This window comes from Lotus japonicus, chromosome 2 (assembly GCF_012489685.1).
Source record: "Lotus japonicus ecotype B-129 chromosome 2, LjGifu_v1.2".
In the NCBI taxonomy this organism is placed as follows: Eukaryota; Viridiplantae; Streptophyta; class Magnoliopsida; order Fabales; family Fabaceae; genus Lotus; species Lotus japonicus.
Window position 1 is genome coordinate 14560561 of NC_080042.1, and position 22801 is coordinate 14583361.

The following is a 22801-nucleotide window of genomic DNA, read 5'->3' on the forward strand; positions in this document are numbered from 1 at the left end:
TCAACACTCCATTATTAATTGGTTGAAATTTATGAGTCTCACTAAATAGGAAGGGTGATTCATATTTTTAGTGACAAAATAGTGAGCTTTATTCCATCATTAAGAAGCTTTCAAAAAACTAAGTTCAATCAATCTATCTTTCGGGAGAAAAAGACCAAAACAGGAAATTTTAATAATTAGGGACTAAAACAAACAAATTAGTATTTTGCAAGGAATAAACATTTTACCCTATCTAATATCATTCTTATCTTGTCAGAGTACGTATTAAATTATCTCTAAGCTTTGATTCGGAGATCGCTCTTAGTTGTCATTATTATTTTTCATATTTTGATTAGTATTACGAGTCTAGTATTAGCATAACCCAAGTTAGTTTTCATTCTTCCAAATCATAATCAAGCATAATGATCATTTAAAATCTTTAGTCTTATCCTCTTTCCTAATCTAAAATGTTAAAGTTTAACAGTTGAAATATGACAAGAGTTTAATTGATAAACTTTTTCTGATAGTCAGACAGAAACCCATTGTCAGTCAAGCCAACCCTACTTCCGATCGTCCCAATGCCCAAACCAATTGAGTCTTCACTCCGTCCGCATCCATGAAGTAACTGTCAATGTTCTGACGTCCTTCGCCCTAAACCATATCTCGAATCCTATGGCTTTCCTCTTAAGGATTGAACAGCCAACAACCAAAGGGTGGGTGCAGAGCTCAGTCCACAGTACGACAACCCACCCTTAGCCATTGGATTGAACCATGGGTCGTACCAGGAACTCGTGACAAACCTCGGAGCGCGTAGAGTCACCCTATATAAAGCAAGTCATAGAAACCTGAAGGGGCGCACTATTCACTCCACTTTTACTCTCTTCATCCCTGCCATTCCCCGTTCCCCTCTTGGGTGCAGCTCATGACATAGTCTTGCATGGTGACCACGGGAGGGTCCCCTACCTTCCCAGAAGTTGTTGCTGCCCCCTCCATTAACACTCCCATAGTCTTGGTAAACTTTTCATTAATAATCTTTTAAACAAGTTTCAATTCACAACTCTACATTTCTTTCATTGACATCGTCTTCCCCTAAGACCCTTAAGAGTAAGACATCATCGCCTTCCCCTAATATTGATATATGATAATTTGGAAACAAATGATGACAAATAAGTGAAGACAAAGGAAACGTGTGTTTGGATTCAAGTTGATATCAACTTGAACGCACATTTAACCCAATGGAAGAAATGAATTCCTTTGATATTTGGTGCATAACACGTGTGTGAACTGAAAGACAAACACACTAAAATGCCGCCTTACACAGAGAGGAGGGAAGAACGAATCAAGAGAAGGGAGCAAGATAATTTTTCTAATACAACGAAATTGACATGAAATATTAAGTAAAAAGTTGTGCTCGAGAGCTCCAAAAGACAACCTATAGCTTGAAGAATGAACGAAACAGCTTTTAAGTGAGCATAGCCTCAGTTTAAAACATTGAAACCAGATACAAGTAGTTAGGCAATAATCAATACTCTGCTATTCGAACGGCTTCGTGACTACTTCAAGAGTCCATAAGACGATCCATGACCAATTTCACAACTCTAGGAGCATCAACTGTCACAGCTACCTTTACTGTTGGCTTATTGGACCATTCAGTGATTTCACCAAACCTGGTTTTATTACAAACATAAAAAGATATAGAAGTGAAGGTACAAACGCAATGTTGACATTAAATTTGCAATACAAGATGAAGACAAGAAATCATTGGAGTTTTTTGTGTGACTTCCCTTCTTAAATCACCCACAATATCACAGTTGAAAGCCCGTTTAAAGAAGGGTAAACCCTCTACTTGGTTCCCTCAATATCAGCAAGTCATCATATTTGACCTTCATAAAAATTGTCCTTAATTTAATCCCGAAAAATCTAATATCATCATATTCATGAACAGAGAGGTTCAGGAGCCCACATAGCTTCACGTATCTAATGATTTCTGGTAAGACAGTTCATTGCCATGGTTGTACTTTTTTTATATATGACCTTCTGATATGTGAGATCATTCCTAGGTCTCTCTACAACCAATTAGGAATTAGTACAACATTCTGTTGCGGAACAAAAGAAGGACATTTTTGAATTCTACTTATTATAATTTGATTTAGGCCTAACTGTACCCCAAAACTACCTTAGAGATGATGATTGTTCTACCATTTATAAACACTCATTTGATCATATCTCTAGTCAACTCAACAGCGCCCCCCCCCCACACGCCCAGAGCTGGACACTTGGAGCGTGTTGCAGGAATGAACATTTACAGGTGACCTATCTATGAGTAGACTCCAATAAATTGATCGAAGATAGACTTTGATACCATGTTAGAGTAGATAGAAACTAACTCCAACAGAAATGTAACTGTATTTTCTATTTCATCCATCGGTAATGTATACAGTATGGTCATATATATAGACCAACAGAGTCAGTTACAAGAGTCTCCAGGAGAAGACTCATATTGACATAAGCCGTAACAAACTAACAACTAACTATTTACTACTATACTCTTATACTAATACAATCCAAACTCCTGGCGAACTATAGCGTAAAATATCTGTGGATAATGATATCCTTCCTTTTCTCCAAAAGAATATATATCGACTAAATGAAGCTGAAAATAATTGAAGATCAATTATATCAAGCCTGCATATAGTCAAGGATATACCTAAAACAATCCAACACAGTAGCAACATACATATGCCACCTTGGAGCACTCTTAAAAAGCAATTACCGAAGTTATTGGTCTTCATCTGACACCATTTTTTTCTTATTAAATCACAGTAATACAATTTTAGATGCAGAAAACAGAATTTTTTAATTCATATAGCAAACCCAATCTGGTGATTTGAAGGTGGTTGTTGACTTCTTTTTATGTAGAAGAAGTTTCAGGGCAAAATTTTATCTGGTACCATTTCAATACACTATTTTGTGTAATTTGGAAAAAAAACTATAAGTTGCATGCATATGCATATGAATACAGATGAATTATATATTAGCCACAGTCATATAGGCCTTATCTCAAACTGCTAGTGGTTTCTACCTTTTCTGTTTGTTGTCGAGTATTGTGAGTCCCCTTGTAATGCCACTGGTTTGGACTCTAACAACACCCTCGATGTAAGTGAAAAGTGAAGGATCAACAGCTGCAAGAACTACTGCTGGGTCATGAAGGTAAACCCCTGTATAAAAGTAACTACAGTTAGTAATTCAGTTTATTAGGTCCCTCCCAATTCTTCAATGCACTATGAAGACTAACCGTTAGTGTTGTATGCCTCAGAATGGTACGAGAAATACACGCCTAAGATTTTGTGTAAGTATTGAGCAAATTTTCCATTTGAACTTGCCAACTTTTCTCGATCAGAACCTAGTCATTTTGTTTTATGGATCAGCAAACCAAAACAGTGGTGACAGAAGAAGATAAGTGACATGAACCATAATTAAAATAGAAGCATTCTCATGTTGTTAAACTGATGTCATGTCCATCAATGCTAGAAGAGTGCAAATATGGGACAACAGAAAATTTCAGCATGGGTTTCAGAAATTCATGGTTTCCAAATATCGTAGTTAGATATGAAAGCATTCATGGACTTCACCAAATACTTAAACTTTTGTGGGAGTTGTCATTGACAAAAATCGCGGGACAAATACAAATTTATTGAAGTTACTAGCAACTCTCTCAGTCCCGAAGATGGGAGGACCTTGTTAGAAATCACATGGATTTCTTCAATGGGATCCCAAACATAGCAAAAGGGAGAATAGGAAAATTGATTCCAATATTCATTCATTATTAAAATTGATAGTAAAATATTACAATGAGTTTTCTATTTATACTAGAATTCTAATATCCCCCCGCAAGCTGGAAGTGGTAAGAATTAACACTACCAGATTGAAAACATAACTACCCAAAAACAAAGCAAAGCTGAAAAACAACAAGGAAGAAATGTTGAGCATTCTTGTATGAACGACAGACTAATCAGCATCATCTGAAGTGTGAACCACTTAAAATGTGGGAAGCAACTCAATGCAAAACGATGCTTGAGGATTGACAAAGGTTGAAGTCATGATAGCTTGGCTTTCCACCACTACAACAAGGACTGCTATCACCAGAATTCCATAGCAATAGCTGTCTATAATGCATAATTCCAACAGTTTAAAATACCATACACTCTTGGACAGTTTCATTTCTAACTCAGGACCCAATTCTGAAATCTGAACAAGGTTTTGTAGCATATTCAATCTCCCATGAGTTGGAAACCCAAGCTGCTCACTAACTTTAGCTTCTGATAACCCACTCAAAAACTCTGCATTTTCTTCTTCAAATTCTGAATCACGGAAATCTCGATAGGAACATGCTGATAAAGAGTTACTCATTGAACAATCATCATTGAAAACAGAACCAAAAACACACAGCTTGTCAACTACTGCAACAACATCAGCATCCTTGCACACAATTTGAAAGAAAGAGCCTTGGAAGAGGGTCTTTGTGTGAAGCAATATGAAGACCTCAAGAGCATGCCCAGTAAAATTTAACTTGATAGTGAATGAATTTGAAAAATTAGTCTCACACTTGAATTGATCAAAACACTGGTCTCTTTTGTGGAAGAGTGTTGAACTTGCAGGAAACGAATCATGGGGAACAAAAATACAGTCTATACCATTCTTAACACCAATTCTATCAACTCCTTTCTTTGGAACCTTTTTACAAACAGCTTGTGTACAACTTCTGGATCCACCAGGATCAAAAGAAAGTTTCTTAGGCAGATTTACTATCTCAGAGTAATTTCCACAAACACTTGGTGAGAAAATCCAAGAACCATCAATCTCAAGCAACAAGTTCAAATAATTCTTCCAATTAAAGGAGAAATTCCATAATCCTAGCCAAGACAATTGAATTTCTTTGATTGAAAGAAGGATTTGAGTTACCTCTATGACATAATGTTCTCCGAAAAACTGATCGATGATGAGAGGAACCTCAATTTGCTGAGTAACCGAATTCTTCACGAGACACGAAGAATGGGAAGATGAATCTGCTCCAAGATTGATCACACCCTCACTGAAATTGCCAAAAACATAAGCATTGGTGGCTGGTTTCCACGCCGGAAATTGAACATCTTGATCGGCAAAGAACGAAAGATGCGAAGTAAGGGAAGATGCTACACCAAGATCAGTGGTCGACACTGAATCAGAAGCAATGGCTTCTTCCACGACAGAAATTGATGAAGAGGAAGCTTCAAGAATTTTCTCAGGCACGGCTTCATCCATTGCTGAATCAGAGAAGGACGAAGAACTAGAATTGGAAGTTGTAGTAGCATCGCGAACTACCAGAGGCAAACGTCTCACCAAACTACTCAATGACGAACACGAACAAGACGATTCATAGGACACCGAAGACGAAGATGAATCTGGACCTGATGATGAATCCAGCAGCGAAGAAGAAACGAAGTAACCCTTGCAGAAAGTGCAAAAAACGAACGGATCAATCGTCGGTTTCCACGCCGGAATCTTGATTTCTCGATCGGCGAAGAAAGAAACAGGCAAATGATCAAGAATCTTCTCAGAAACCGTTTCATCTATGGCAGAATCAAAGCACACAGAGGAAAGAGGAACTGGAGGATGCAAGATAGAATCCTCATCTTCAAACTTCACGAATGATTCTTGCACCATGAGAGAATCAGAAGCCCTGACCATCGAATCAGAGAGCGATGAACATGAACCAGAGCTCATGACTGAATCAGAGAACAGCGAAGGAGAAGATGAAACTACAGCAATGTCTCCAAAATCAGCGATCAAATCAGAGAAATTGAAGGAGGATAATCTCGCAGTGGTGTTGCGGCGGCAGCGCTTGAAGCCACGGCGAGCAGGTCGAAGGAAGCGCTCGTAACTCGGCGACGGCGGCGGCGGAAGTGGCGGTGAGCTCCATTGGAGCTCTGATACCATGTTAGAAATCACATGGATTTCTTCAATGGGATCCCAAACATAGCAAAAGGGAGAATAGGAAAATTGATTCCAATATTCATTCATTATTAAAATTGATAGTAAAATATTACAATGAGTTTTCTATTTATACTAGAATTCTAATAGACCTTTCCTGGCCATTAACTTGTGTGGGGGGGATCTTTCCCTGCCATTAACTTGTCTCTGCATTAAAAGAAAGCACCAACCAAGATTTCCAGTGGTAATACCATGGTAAATCAATATATGCTATCTAACCCTAATAAACAACTTAACAAGTATAAATCAAGTGAACTGCAAACATGTGCAAATTAATTGATTGTTATTTTGTTACACACATTGAAAAGAAAATTGCCATAGATAGATTCCGCGAAAACATATCATGTTATGTTTCACTAGAAAAAGAATGCTTCTAATTCTCATCTTTACTCTCCATTTTCTCAACAAATATTATCAGGATAGGGTAGAGAGTAAATGAATTATTAAGTAATCAGCTGCATTATTTATCTATTAGTCAGAGAAGGTCTTCAAAGACTACTAGTTCAGTTAGGAAGACCTCTATGAGTTATGCTGAGCTGAGAACTCTATTTAGGGGAGCATATTAAATATAAATTTTTTAAACATTCCTATAAAATGTTGCTAGATCAGTGATGCATAAATTTTGACAGTTAAAGTAATTTTTTTATCATAATTGTTCAAGAAATAGAGATGCTAAATCACAAAAGATTTACCAAGGGAAAATTATGACCAGATGACTAGGTAAGTGTATAAAAAATGAGAGCACAGGAATTTTCCAAATGGGTACCTGTCAATACAACTTGGTGAGTGACATTTATTCCCACTACCAGTATATCTGCACCACTTGTGAATACAACATCTGCAGCATCAGGATCACCAAATATCTGGAACCAAATCCAACCAAAGAGTTAGATAAATTGAGAAGTGAATGATATCATTTTTTGTGTGGAACTTAAAGATTTGAACACAGAATGGAAATACTGACATTTGCTTCAGCAGATGGATTCACATTGCCATTTACTGCAAAAGCACCACCAAGTATAACAATCTGTCCAATGTTCTTAGTAAAGTCCGGGTCGAGCTGTATAGCCTGCAAAACTATAATCTTGTCATGAAACACACAGTATGAAGAAGAATAGCATGAAAATGCCATATACAAGATTTCGATATTTCGAACCAAAGCAATATTTGTAAGTGGGCCCAATGCCACCAAGGTGACTTTTCCAGGGTTAGACTTTGCTTGATTAACCAAAAAAGCAGCGGCTGATTCTTCAATGGGCTTCCCCTCCGGTGGAGGAAAATCCTGGTTGCCAAGTCCATCTGCACCATGGACAAAATCTGCAATTCGAAGTTTTGTTCCTTTCTGCAAAGAGAAAAGGATTACAATAAAATTGAAGATAAATCATGTATGTTTTTTTTTTTATAGGCAAATGTTAGTTGTTAATTGTTAGTAAATTAGTTCCTTCACCGTGGTTTAAACCCTGGCCCTTCACCCTGCAAATCCCTTCATTTCCCTTAGCTCACCTAGTGAGCTACCACCCTTATGTAATAAAACTAGAAAGATGAGTTTGGTTGTTGTAATTGACTTACAGTTAATGTGACATGAGATCCTTCAGCAACTGGTATATCAGTTCTTCCTGCAAACTCCAACTGCATATGCAATTTATTTATAAGTTAAGGAAGAGTGAACATAGATGATAAATCCATCCATGAAAATGCAATTTACCAAATGCAAGGCATTTCTGGTGGCCAGGGTGGTGTAAACATTGCCGTAGATAGTTGTGAGTCCAATAACCTCTACCTCAGGCGATCGGAGGGCGAGAAATATTGCCATAGCATCATCTTCAGAAATCAAACAAGGAATTAATGTTACTTGAGATGAACTTGTTTTCTCAAAATTGATTATGTTTAAGAAAGCAAGAAAATAAAATATTTTGACCGATGCCAGGGTCGGTATCAATTATGATCTTCTTTGGTTGATCGGTTGCCATGTGATTCAGATTGAGATTGAGATCGATGACTGATGACTGATTAATGTTACTTGAGATGAACTTGTTTTCGCTAATTTGCTGCTTAAAGGAATTCAATTGACGTGTTTAGAAGTGGAGTGAAGTGAGGATTCAATTCATTCAATTTTTCTCCGGTGGATATTGTCCATTTTGTCGGTATACTCCTCATTCCTCAATCCTCATCACAAACGGGTCCGGATCCTCTCTAGTGAAATTCTCTCAATTTTTCTCCAGTGGATATTTGTGGCAGTTTTAAACAGCCACAAAATTTTTCCAGCTGCCACAAAATGCTGCTGAAAAAAATTGACAGAGTTTGTGGCAGTTGGCAACATTTTGTGGCGGTCTAAAACCGCCACAAATGTCCACTGGAAAATCGTCCCCTAACTTTTGCGAAAATCGTCCCCTAACTTTTAAATTAGCAAAAAGCGTCCTCCAACTATACATGTTGTTGCACTTTTGGTCTGTCGTTCGCCTTCCGTGAGAAAACTAACGTGAGAAGCTGATGTGGCTCCCTCACGCGCGTCTCACGTGACTTTCTTCAAGGAGCTTAATGACTGGACAAGTCACATGTTTCTCACGTAACTCTAAAAGGCTCCAACGATCATCTCCCTTCTCAATCGTCTTCTTCACCATGGAACCTTTTAGAGTCACGTGAGAAGCATGTTACTTGTTCAGTCATCAAGCACTCTGAAGAAAGTCACGTGAGACACGCATGAGGGAGCCACATCAACTTCTCACGTTAGTTTTCTCACAGAAGGCAAACGGCAGACCAAAAGTGCAACAACATGTATAGTTGGAGGACGATTTTTGCTAATTTTGAAGTTTGGGAACGATTTTCGCAAGAAGGCAACAGTTGGGGGACCAAAAGTGCAATTAAGCCTTTTGTTTTTGGTAGGTAGATGATTCGGTAAGTTAGTCCTAGTTTTAATTTTTATCTTCAAATTTACAAGAAAAACACCCTTTTTTATTTTGTTACGAAGAGGAAAGAAAAAAGGAAACCGACTAAACAACTACATCCTAACAAAGCAGAGACACCACCGTCGACCGAGGAGCTTCCAGACCTTCCAATTAGTCCAAGTCTTCACTAACCGCAAACTTCGCCAACGCATCAGCAACCATATTCCGTTCCCTGGGGACATGGGTAATAGACACACTCCAGTTCCTATCTAACATTGTTCTAACTAATAAAATCACCTCACCATGCCAATAATTCTGGACATCATTGTTGCTTGTGGGCACTTTCTGGATATCACCTCAGAGCAATCCACATAACAACTCACATGGCAAAAGCCAAGTTCCCAAGCGTGCAAAGGGCGGCCTTTGTGTACTGCTGAAAGCTCGGCCTTGAACGTATCTCCAGCACCCAGCGCCATTGCAAAATCAAAGACCCATCTTCTTGTGCTGTCTCGAATCACTCCTCCTCCCATTCTATCGAAATCTTGCTCTCAACTCCCATCAGTATGGAGCATCACCCGATCACCTCCATGGACCGCCACAGGAACATGCTCTAACGTGCCTCTCTCCCAACGCTAGAACTCCATTATGTTAACGTGAATTCAATGCAAGACCTCCTCGGGTCGCCACTGTTCCTGTTCGAACACAAAAATTTCCAGAGATTCCACACAATTGCACATAACAAAGCATGGTAATGGACCTGGAGATGTGAGAATAGCCAAGCCCAAAATGGAAGCACTGTCGGCAATTCTGCAACTGGTCTCGAAACTTACTCCATACCAAAACTGAACCCGGGCATCGGCGGAGGACAAGCTCTGCGTCCTCCACCATCGCACCACATCTAATACAGGTCGGTGAATCCGTGAGGTGGCTTCGATGCCACATGTTGTTCATCGGAAGAGTGTCTTTGCTCGCTAGCTAGAGGAAGAAGCGAACCTTTTTCCAGTGCATTCGCCTTCCACACAAGCTTCTAGAACCGTGACTCATGGCCCCCATCGTCATTCAACAAATTGTACGTCGTCACTGTGGTATAGCATCCATCGCTCGCCGCTTTCCACATAATTTTATCCTCCCCAGTCTGCATACTATGGATATAGACACCAAGAATATCCCCCTTGACCTCTTGTGGGAGCTGTGTATATAACCCATCAAAATTCCAATCGCCTTGCCTCCATATATCTACAACCGTCAACGTCGTGTCTGATATATGTACAAACGGAACATGTAAGACCCTGCAATAAATAACTAGAGTATTTATTTATTTTCGCTACATTAATTAATTGAGTGTTTATATTGTATTATTTTTATGTCTTTTTCCTAGCGAGTGTTCCATTACGGAACTTTCGACTGTAAGATCGATATGTTTCGCTTTTCGGAAATCCGATAAAGTTAGACTTTATTTCCCCATTGACTTAAGCGAGACCCTGAACCAAAGGATTTTGTGTTCGAAGCTCCTTTCGGAGTTTCTGTCCGCGTTGTTTAATCCTTTCATCTCTAGAAATCTTTTCCGTGAATGAAGTTTTCTCATCCGGAGAATATTTCCCTAATAAGTTCTATGTCAGATTTTGGAGCATGTTGTTTCCAAAATATTTTCTCCTCAAATGATAATAATTATTATTGTCATTTTTCCTATAATTTATACTTAGCTCAGTCGCATAGTATGACGACGTCATATTTGCTCTAATTGTCTCACAATTAATCTTTAGCTCAGTTTCTACTCATTTTTTAGTTCATGGATTATTTTATTTTGCTCAAAGTGATTCAAATTTATATTTTATCATTTCATAGAGTTCCTCATAATTTTTGATATAATAATATATCACTCTTATATTTTTATCTCTATGAGTTAAATCCTCCAGTGTCTAAACCAATCTGTACCGGTTTAGAAAATATCTTCTCCAAATATCTTTCTAAAATATCTAAATCATCCATCCTTATCTCTCCCTCTCTCATTCTGACAATTCACTCTCCCTCACGTTCACTCTCTCACTCTTTTCGTCTTCTTTTTTGTTTCTCAACTTGCTGCAGCTCATCTCACCATTTCTTTTTCATTCATGTATATCCACCGCCCTTGTTTCTCACCACCGCCAACTTCTTCTTCTTTTCTCCTTCCTCACTATCTCGACCCTTTCTCTCATTAACGTGACATTACTTTAGCCAACCAATTGCTAATCTTCTAAATATCTAACACTTTCTCAACCTTTTACTTTAATACCCATAAGAATTAGGAATCTAAACATTTTTCCATGTTTTCTCTCCACAGCGTGAACAACAAAGCTTAAACATGGATTTTATTTAAATCCTCTTCTCCTTCCCTTAGGCTGTAAGCACCACTCATTTCCCTCTCTTGCAGCAAACGCACGCACACTTCTCCTCACCCACTCTTTCACATTTTTCTTTGGCTGCAGCACCATAACTTCTTCTTTCATCGTTGGCCAGTCACCACCTTGTGCCTCTATTCTTCACGCGGCACCCACACTCACCACCACCATCTCTAAGGTGTTTTTATGGTAAAGCATCTTCTCCTTTTTATCATGTTATAATGAGTAAAGTTTGAGTTTTGATTTGTTATGCTTTTTCAAAAATGATTTTCATCCAAAGTGTTTTTACAAATGTTGTTTCCCATCATCGGATCTATAGGTTTCACCAATTAGTTTTCAAAAAAGTTGTTTTATTGAGTTAAGTGATTTTTTAGGTTTAAAGGATTTTAATTTAAGCCTTGATTAGTTGTTTTTAAATGTTAAAAATGGCTTTGGAAGTGATTTGGGGAAAAATGGAAATTTGTACATGGTTATGTAAGAGTGGCCGAGTCTATGACACGTGTTTTGGGTTGGAAAATTAATTCTGAAACTTGTTTTTGTTAGTGAAAATGATAAGTTAAGTTGAGGACCAAAAGTTTATTCTGGGAAAACTTGGGGCTTAAAACACTAGAAGTTGAGAAGTTTTGGGTTAAACTTGAGTTTTAAAAAGTCATGGGGTTTGTTTGATAAATTTAGTAAAGGTTGAGGGTTGAAAAAGAACTCACTTATAGTTGAGGACTTGTTTGCAAAATGAGGGGTTTTTAAGGACCTTTCTTTAAAACTCACAAATATCTTCGGTTTGGACTTTAGTCCTTGAAACATAAAGCATGTGAACTAGCCTAAGTGAGTTAGAAAGATTAGCTAAGCTTGTTTTGGAACTTTAGATTTGACCTTAGAGGCTAAGGTTTAGTATATGAACTTATGAAGGGTACGAAGAACGAAAGCGCCTTGCCACGAAGCCAAAGAATAAAAGGAAGCGAGCCGACACGGGAAAGCGAGGATGTGATTGGATTGGAGTTGCAGTTTAGGCAGGAAATTGGCTAAGGTAAGGGTAACTCAGTTTTAGAGTGTCCTTGAGTCTTGCATGATTTATTCGCACTGCATGCGCTTGGGATGAAGATGTTTAATTTGATTGGCGTTGATTGAAATATTGTATGCTTGCTTATGTTGACTGTTTCTGAGGCTTGTGCCAAGTGTTTTCTGGAGGCTTCGGCCGAGTAAACTTATTGAGACGTGTGTCTCCGTTTTCTGAGAGGCTTCGACCGTTTACTGGTTCCTGTCATTACTGCTTTCTAGTTGATATGACAGGGTTATGTTTTCCCCAGCACTGAATTATTGATTCATCGCTCAATAGAGTTTGATGTGTTTGTGCGGATATGGAACTGAATTGACGAATGCTTGTTGATATTAAGAGTAACATAGGGTTACTCTGTCTTGATTATTGGATTTGAAATTGTTGATATTTGTGCATATGCGTTGTTGGATTGTACTGTGTGACCTTCGTGGCGGACTGTGTGGCCTTCGTGGCGTTATTAAGTGGCATATCAGTGGTTTTCGTTCCACGTAATTGTCCCGTCTTGCGAGACGCTTTTGATGTGACCTACTATGTGGCCTTCGTGGCGTTATTAAGTGGCAGATCAATGGTTTTCGTTCCAGGTGACTATCCCGTCTTGCGAGATGTTTTTTTTATTTGACTTGTCTTGGTAGTAGCACATAGTTGTACTACAGAGCACATATATATTGGGTTATATGGATTGATTATATTGTTGAGGTTGTCGATATCTGATCTGATGTTAGATTGTTGAAGTTGTTGATATCTGATTTGATGTTATATTTTTAAGGTTGTTGATATCTGATTTAAGGTTATTGTCATATGATTTGATTTTATATTGTTGAGGTTGTGGATATCTGGTTTGATTTTATGTTGTTGATTTTGCTGATATCTGATTTAAATCTATGTTGTTGATATCTGAATTAAATTTAGGTTGTTGGATATATGTCGTTATCTATCTTGAATTAAGTTGCTAGCTTATGTGCCATGTTACGCACTTAAACTTTGACAGCATGCTTTTCCCTTTTATACATGGTAATTGCATGGAGTTAACCCTTTATGCTTGCTACTTGTTGTTTGGGCGCTTAACGCTATTAGGCGATGGAGAATCTTTGATGGAGCTTAACCTTTGTGCGAGTGGAGATGAGAACTTGAAGAACTGTGGATGACTCGAAGAATAGAGTCGGGTGTAGGGCTAGAGCCTTGGGTTAGAGAGCTTACCGTTATTGGTTTAAGCTTGCATAATGATTTTAGAAATTTATATTTGGGGTTTCGGGTACTCGCCTTGTTCAAGGTTTGATGTAAATTTATTTACAGTTGGGAGTATGCATGTCATGTTTTGGGAATACTTCGAAAAGAAAAAAAATATACGCATGGTTATAAATCCCTTTGGAAAACATTGCATATTTACTTTATCAGGTTGTTACCGTAACCCCTGAAATTTGAGGCGTTACAGAACATGGCATGCCAACTGACTTGTACCAAGCCAGTTTGAGTACCATAAAATGACGCCCAAGCCCCCAACTTCGAACCAAACCCATGGGCCACTACATACTATCCTTCAAAATACCTGTCCATACATATGATGTCCCCAATCTCCTTTGTTCTATTAGAACTAATTCAGAGCGGAGATGTTTATGAGATAGTACTTGAACCCATAGCTTATCCTTCTCATTCAGCATGTTGTGGACTAATTTCCCCAACAATGCTACATTATTTATTCTAGCACTCCTAATGCCTAACCCTCGTTTGGATTTGGATTGGGTCAAATCTTTCCAAGCAACAAGGTGCCAACTTCGAGCATTGCCCCTTTTCCCCACACACAAATGCGAACTAGCTTGTCCACATGCTCACACACCGAGTCGGGTATCCAAAGAGATTGCATGGCATGCACCGGCAAAGAGGTGAGGAAGGACTTCGCTAGGAACACCCGCCCTGCCGAATTAAGAAGATTGTTTTTCCAAGATGCAAGCCTTGTGTTCACCTTTTCAATGAGAGGAGCAAAGTGTTCTTTTGTTACTCTACCCTTCGACAATGGGAGACAAAGATACTTCCCAAGATTGTTAGTTCTAGAGATACCCGCAATAATAAACAGCTCCCACTACTTCCTTTGATCAACTGTTCAATGGTATTGATAAGTAAGTTGCACCCTAAGTTGTCTGGAAGATGCTCGACTAACATAGGCATAGCATGATAGCACACTGAGTGGGGTACTTGTAGGTGTGAAATAGAATGGGTTGGGCAGTGACTTCGTATAATGAGGTTTGACCTGGTAAAAAAATTGTGAGGTATAAGCCTAACATGTTACATGTTATATGCTTTTATTTTTCAGGCCTGACCTGGCCAATAATTTGAAGCCTGGTATGACCAATAAGTGTCAAGAGAAGCATTAAGGAAATCGATCACCTCCACATAATCACTCTAGGGACTTCAAGGCTCATGACCATCTCAACTGCGGTAAGGACCGCATAAAGCTCCACCAAAACAACGTTTGCAGAGGTAAAAGAATCTAAATTTCTACAAATACCCAGTTTGTAGCTCCACCATATAAATGAAATGATATGTTAAGTAATTAAGACATAAAAATTCAATTACACAGGAAGGCTTTGGCTGTTATAACCACATGTGTCCGCCACTAGAATCAATCATGTTCGAGTCGTGCTAGGCTAGCTCACTTAGCGAGTTTTTTCTCATTCATATTACTTCAATCTGAAATCTTATTTTAAGAGGAAATATAACATGTACAAATATACACTAGTAGAATCAAATATACCATTATATTTCTTCATTCCAAATAGACTTATATATCAAACCAGTGAAGAAGTAATTACCAATCTCCAAAACAATAACTTAGCAGTAATAAAAACAAACGCACAAGTGATTATAACATCTCCCAATACTATCATTTCCGAGAAACGCACAGTTTGAATTGCATTGCCATTCACCAACATTGCAGAACTCTCCTATCCAAGATTTGCAAACCCTTGACTTTGGAGGGGCAGGTGGACAAGGGTAATTACATGTGCATACGTTGTTTAAACAAAATCCGTCTGCAGTTTTTCCATAGCGAGCATTGCAGAAGTTCTTTGGATCACAATATGGTGCAGTCACATCATCACATACAAAAAAATCAGTACATCGACCAGGTCCCAGATTATTACCCTCCACCAATGTCAATGGCACTATATTGTCAATAGTTTTTTTAAAAAACAGAAGAAGAAGATGAATGATTAGTGAGGTCTCATATCATTTGTACTTCAACTCATATGACATTATTAAGTAAGAGATTTACCTGTGGTCACCAATAGGAAGACAAAGACATGAAATGACTTCAAGATGCAATTTGCCATCACCTAAATCTTCTATGAGTTTATCACTCTTTTTTGAATTGTATTCTCAGTTCATATCTTCATCTTGTGTTATTTATAGGTCCATAAAAAGTTGAGTAGCATCAATTATTGGGATAGAAATAGCGGTGTATAAGACCTAGGCTATTATCAGTTTCAAAACTATTTCTTTCGAAAATGAGTTCCAAAACTATTTTATTAATCAAATAAATTTGGTCAAATTTTATAACAAAATAATTGAGAAATATTTCACTCAATGTGCGTACAGTTAACCGCAAATTAATGAGTTGTTTAGTTAAAAATTTACTTAATATACACTAATTAATAAAAAAAAATTACAAAGATGTCCAATAATAATAATGATCGATCGTTGTTGATTAAATATATATAGTAAATTTTACTTTTTCATTAATGATATTTTAAATTACTAATATTTTAAGTATATATTTAAGTCAAACATTAAATATTAACATTAGATAAAATGTTAATTATTAATAATAATTTAAAGAAAAAATCAAATTAATAAATTATATTAAGTAATATTTTAAAAAAAATTAATGTCATTATTGGATTTGGTTAATGCCATAAAGACAAAATGATGTATCATAAAGTCATTAATTTTTTTAATGACACCATATATGATTTTCAGATTTTCCATCGTCTATGATTTTTCATTTGGTGTCCCCTATGGAAAGATGCAGCGGCCAACAACTTATCTGAATTGTCCTGCACCACGCCACAAAATCAGCCCACGTCTCCACTATAAAGGCTGCATTCAAATTCGTTTTGAACCAGCCAGCGTGTAACCCCCCCATTGCTAAGCTGATTCGGTCACCGAAGCATGATCTTCTCTATTTCTTTTTTTTTTGGTAAATGATCTTCTCTATTTCCATCATGACAACAATCACACAATTAAGGTCTGAGCCATCGAAATGAGATAGTTATTAAAAAATTTACGACACCGTCTCATCCAAATAACCCATGTCTTTGAACCTATAATACCAGAGGCTCATTCATCACTACCACGCAACATCTAAACGATCCAATCTGGATCGAACAAGTACAAAAAATACTTAGGGGGCGTTTGTTTCACGGATTGGAAAAGGATACCCGGGAATGTTGTTCCCGGGAATATTATGATGGGAATGCTATTCCCAGACATCTTTAAAAAATCTGTTTGGTTCACAAAATCAATTCCTGTGAATATTTTCCAATAGTCCTGGGTATAATTACAATATATGTTTGGTTCAAAATATATATTCCTGGGAATAGATAGTAAAATTCTTAAAATACCCTTGTTATATAACCACCATACTAACATATATATTTATTTGAAGAACTAAAAATGCAAGGTGATCCAATCGAAGTGCGTTACAAAGAATACACTGAGAGGGGTATAATAATTGATCAGTTTACCTATTGTATAAATAGTTACAGAGAAGCTACAATGTCAAAGGATCCTAAATTTGATCACATTGAGATCAACGAGAAACAAAGGTCTTAAATGAGTGTGTTGAAGCTGAGAACTGGCTTAGGGAGAAGAAGCAACAGCAGGACTCACTTCCAAAATATGCCAATCCTGTACTCTTGTCCGCTGAAATAAGAAGGAAAGCTGAGGCTCACATGGAAAAAACTGTAAATATGAAGTAAAACAACATTTTATTATTTCCCCAAATTATGGTGCATGTACCAGTACTTTCCAAAGGAAACAATATATACAACGATACTGAGGATTCAGTTAGAGACTTTGTGGGATTCCTCCAGAAAAAATTGTGGGTAGTGGCAAAACTGGCGGGATCCGTTCTTGACTTCACGGGTTCAGACTTAGCAACAAAAACGTGGGTAGTGGGTAGTGGTAATTAGGGAATTTCCCACAAAAAATCCATTCCCTTTTCTTCAGGATTCAACTTACCCACCTCTCCATCATGGGAATGAGAAATTCTTCTGGATGGGCATATGACTTACCCAGGAATGGAAGATACCCGGGTATATTTTTTTCAAATCTGCTACCAAACACTGGAATGTAGATTCCAGCCCAAACATTTCCGGGAATCCTTTTCCAATCCGTGAAACAAACGCCCCCTTAATGCCCATCCATATAACTTGGTCCACTTGTGTGCAAAATGAAAGAGGAATGAATAGAAAAGACTTTCCAACATCACTGTAAAAAATTAAAGGATGTTAAGTTTAACACCCTCACCCAATTTCCCACCCCAACTAATTTCCTAAAACCTAATAATACCTCCCTTTTCCACTTCAAATTTTCCACCTCACTCTTCATCCAAACCATCATTTCCACTTCTAACTTTCAACCACTCCATCTTCTTCAACCTCCTATTCACTCCCATTCAACCTCTTTTTCCCTCGCTCTCCTCAACCTCTCTTTCTCTCTATCCCTCTCTCACTCTCCCTGCCCCTCTCTCGCGCTCCTTGCCATTCACTCACATTCTTCTTCAACCTCCCATTCACTCCCTTCCAACCTCTCTTGCACAGGTATTTTATCTTCCACCTCTTCTCCTCCATATTCGTTTATGTCATGCTTATTTCTTTCGAGATTTAGGTTTTTCCGGGTTCTAGAACTCGGAAAGCGGGTTCTAGAACCCGGAAAACATTATTTAGGTTTGGGGAAATAGAACCTAAAACATTTTTTGAAGTTGACATATGGGATTTTCGGGTTCTATAATCCATAAAGCATTATTTAGGTTTCGGGAATTAGAACCCGGAATACTCTTTAAATTTGATTTATAGCTTTTCCGGGTTTTAGAACCCGGAAGTTTTCGGAAGATAAATCTCGGAACACAAACCATGTGAATGTTAATTTTTATTTTCCGGATGTGTCTGGGATATAAATCTCGAACACAACAACAATTGAAGAGGTGTGTTGCAGTGCCCATTATTGAGGCAAAGTTCATTGCCATTACATAAGCATGCAAGGAGGTTATTTGGTTGAAGAAATTCTTGCAGAAGCTTGGTTTTGTCCAAGACAAATACTTGCTATTTTGTGATAGTCAAGGTGCGACTCATCTAGGTCCAAACACATTGATGTGAGGTATCGTTGGATACGTGATGCATTGGATATTGGGTTGTTGGAATTGGCCAAGGTTCATACAAATGATAATGGTGTTGATATGATGAATAAGGCATTACCGAGAAGGAAGTTTGAAACTTGCTGCGAGATCTCTAGTTTGGCTGTCCTCTACACATAGTTGTGAGGGAGAGATTTGTTGGGTTTTGGGCTCCCTTCCTATGAGGAGAAAGACTCAATATGAGAAAGCTCACTTATATCACTTAAGAAAGTGGAGAAGGTTCAGGTAGGGCATGAGAGAGAGGTCTGATTTTGCAAGAGAGGCAAAAAAAAGTGAGAGACAAAAGAACAAAATGGATTCCCGCTAGAACCCAGAGAAGCTGCATGAGATTCGCGATTTCTCATTCGTTCACCGTCAGATCGGGCTGAAATTTGGACAACATGTTTGGGACTTCTAGTACATCAATATCGACAGTTTGATTTGTGAGAAGTTTTCTGAGGTGGGAGAAATAGTAAGACCCAGGATTTTAGAATTTATTAAATAATTAATTAATTTCCAGCTCACGCATAGGACTCTGTGTAAGCGTGAGTGGAACTTGACTTGTGTTTGACGTTTTGACTAGTGTTATGAAGACGAAAGTTCACAGTATGTTTAAGGAAGGCACTATAGTCATTTTGATTGATAGCACGAGCCATATTCGCACCCAACTAAGGTCGAGAGTGTCCGAAAAAAGGCTATATCCGCTCCTAGAGCACTGTTTAAGAGAATTTTAGAATTGAAGGTAGAATAAGAACCTCTGAGTATTTTTCCCATGACCAGTATTTCGATACGAAACCCTAGACTGTACACTTGTTAGGTTTCGCTTCCCAGGAGTCCGTCGAAGCTAGACTTTAACTTCTCGGGGACTTTAATTAAGACCCCGAATGAAGAGTTTTTCTATTCGGAGCTTCAACTTTTGTGATCATTTTCCTGAAGGAAGTTTCTTCATCCGACGTCGACTGCAAAAAGTAGTTTTTCTGCGTAAATCGACCCACACTTTCTTTGAGACGTTTTCCTCAATTAAATGAACCTCGATTTGAGTTTCGACATTCTGTCGCCGAATACACAATTTTTGTCAACAGATGAAAGTACCAAAATGACCGGAATCGCGAAATCTCGATTTTTCGAATTTTCCCCTCACCTATAAAAAGGAAAAAAATGAGAAATATCTCATTTTCTCCCCTCCTTGGCCGTGAGTGTTCTAGAGAGAGAGAGAGAAAGAGAAAGAGTGATATTTTCTTCAGTTCTAGCCCAATCGTCCTGATTTCAGAAGCTACGCGTAGGTGTAGAGGTAAGGATGCCTAATCTTACTTTTGTTTCTTCTTTCTGTTGGGGTTTCTCATGTCTTTCTGTGCTCAAAGTTTGGAGCAAAATGTCAAAATATATGATAGCTTTGATTTTTCTTTTCAACTATCTGCCCCACTAACCCAACATGCTATAATCGTTGTCGGTTTGTTCGGATTTGCACCGAGTCGCCGTAGATCAGAGTTTTAAAGCCGGAAACCCATTTTCTCTGTGAATTTACTTTTTGATTCAAAAAGTCTTGATCTTGCTTAATGCCTTTAGAATTAGTTGCTATAAACGCTCCGACCTACGACCGTGTCGAATTTGTTTTCAAAGATTTTAACTTTGAGTTTTGAGCTTAAAGTTTGGACCCAAAAGCACCTAGTAGCATAGCAATTTCTAAAATCTTTCTGAGCATTGTTTTACCCTAGATATCACCTAAGAATACCTATGAATTAATTTAGATCGAAGAAAAGTTCGGGAAACCCGATTTTTGGTAGTGGCCGAAACCTGTCAGGGCTGTACCGTGTCCAAAAATAATTTTTGGGTTTCTAAGGCCTGGTCCATAGCGTAGCTCTCTCTGTTGTCGAAATTTTGGCTTTGGTTTCGTGTCATTCAGAGTTCTATAGCTAGAGTTAAGCGCGTTTTAGCGAACAAACTCTCCGTTGTTCATTCGTGCCTTAATATGAACTCTGAAGCTTTAAAAACATTCTTTCGGTTTCGATTAGTGTTATTAGATCGTATTGCTTCTAGTGGAGCTTGTATTGATGAGACTGTGTTTCTATGTCCTAGGTTCGCAACTTCCATGCACAACTTCTACTCACGAAGGTAAGGGTAACTCGGTTTTAGCGCGTCTTTGAGTCTTGCATGTTTAAATCGCATTGCATGCGTTTGAGATGAAGGTGTTTAATTTGATTGGCAATTGATTGAAATGTTGGCATGTTTTGATATGTTGTATACTTGTTTATGTTGAATATTTTCTGAGGCTTGTGCCAAATGTTTTCTGAGGCTTCGGCCATTGTTAAACAATAAAGACGTGCGTCTCCATTTTCTGGGGCTTCGGCCATTGGTTATTGTTGGTACTCTGATTGTTATTATGTGGAAATAGTGACCTGAGTTAGTATGCATTTTGATAAGACTTATGCTTGTTGATAATATGAATAACATGTGGTTATCCTAATTTGATTATTGAATTCGAGATTGTTGTTTGAGTGACTACTGAGTTGGATGAGATGTTTTGACTTGCTTGAAGTGGCAGTGGAGTGGATATTTTCACATGACTATCCCGTCTTTTGAGGCGTTACTTAGTGGTAGTGGAGTGGATGTTTTCACATGACTGTCCCGCCTTTCGAGGCGTTATCAAGTGGTAGTGGAGTGGATATTTTCACATGACTATCCCGTCTTTCGAGGCGTTACTTAGTGGCAGTGGAGTGGATGTTTTCACATGACTGTCCCGTCTTGCGAGGCGTTATCAAGTGGCAGTGGAGTGGATGTTTTCACATGACTGTCTCGTCCTTCGAGGCGTTATCAAGTGGCAGTGGAGTGGATGTTTTCACATGATTGCCCCGTCTTGCGAGACGTTATTGTTTGATTGATATTATTGAGGTTGTCGATATCTGATTTGATGTTATATTGTTGAGGTTGTTGATATCTGACTTGATGTTATGTTGTTGAGGATTGTTGAGGTTGTTGATATCTGATTTGAGGTTATATTGTTGAGGTTATTGTTATCTGATTTAAATCTAGGTTGTTGAGGTGGTTGTCATCTGATCTAATATATGCTGTTAAGTTGTTGATATCTGAATTAATCTATGTTGTTAAGTTGTTGATATCTGGGTTGATCTATATTGTTGAGGTTACTGTCATATGATTTGACTCTATATTGTTGAGGTTGTTTATATCTGGTCTAATTCTATGTTGCTGCTTCTATTGATATCTATCTTGGATTATATTGTGAGCTTATTTATTTGTGGTATCTATGTTGTTAAGTTGTTGATATATGTTCTAAATCCCTATTGTCGATTTCGTTGATATGTAATTCGATTTCATGTTGTTGGATGAGCGGTCATCTAACTTGAATTAAGTTGCTAGTTTATTTACCATGACATGCAAATAAATTTGAATAGCATGCTTTTCTCTTTTATATGTGGTAATTGCATGGAGTTAACCCTTTCTGTTTTGCTACTTGTTGTTTGGGCGCTTAACGCTATTAGGCGATGGAGAGCCTTCCGACGATGCTTAACCATGCACGAGATGGAGGAGGGATAGTAAGCTGCGGAGCAGAGATGGAAGAAGCTGTCTGATTATCGTTTAATAGTTTATGTTTTGAGTCTTCTTCATCTCCTAAAAACTCTATTACTAAAACCTTGTTTCGCCACTGTTTAAGTGTGCGTACTGATTTTGGAACCCTGCTTATGTTATCGCAAGTTACTATTATTATATGTCGGGAATGAGATGTTTAATTAAGGTCATGTTATGTTTCAAACCCTATGGTTGAAGTGTTCAGTTGTTTTTCAAGAAAAAAAATATATATCCTTGCTTTTTAGGATTGCAAACTAGTCCTTAGACTTTGATAGGTTTCTTCTGTGATTACTCGGTTGAGAAATCGGGGTGTTATAGAAATCTTCCATGAATAGTAGCAGCGAAAATTGGAATTCTGGTTTTTCTTTGTTCTATACTTTATATTTTTTGCTTTGTTGTTTGGCCAATTGTTGAGCATGATTTGTGCTATTATTTGAGACTGTCTTGTATCCATATTTTAATCATAGTGGAGTTTGATTACTGGCTTGTGCCCATGTTTTTT

The 22801-nt window shown here is 38.0% G+C and overlaps 1 protein-coding gene and 1 long non-coding RNA gene across 2 annotated transcripts; one reads left to right on the forward strand and one right to left on the reverse strand.

Moving 5' to 3' along the window:
* Window positions 1–1318: 1318 nt before the first annotated feature.
* On the reverse strand, window positions 1319–8124 carry LOC130737642 (probable uridine nucleosidase 2). Its single transcript, XM_057589456.1, has 9 exons — window positions 7928–8124; window positions 7715–7830; window positions 7579–7638; window positions 7166–7351; window positions 6974–7078; window positions 6776–6872; window positions 3275–3382; window positions 3062–3197; window positions 1319–1646 (listed from the first exon to the last, which is right to left on the reverse strand). The coding sequence occupies exons 1-9, from the start codon at window positions 7977–7979 to the stop codon at window positions 1538–1540; spliced, it is 969 nt and encodes a 322-aa protein (XP_057445439.1). The 5' UTR covers window positions 7980–8124; the 3' UTR covers window positions 1319–1537.
* A 2701-nt stretch (window positions 8125–10825) lies between these two features.
* LOC130737643 (uncharacterized) lies at window positions 10826–15691 on the forward strand. The gene is made up of 4 exons (XR_009018833.1): window positions 10826–11461; window positions 12179–12296; window positions 13401–14801; window positions 15259–15691. It is a non-coding gene; the product is annotated as an uncharacterized LOC130737643 (long non-coding RNA).
* The last annotated feature ends 7110 nt before the right edge of the window (window positions 15692–22801 follow it).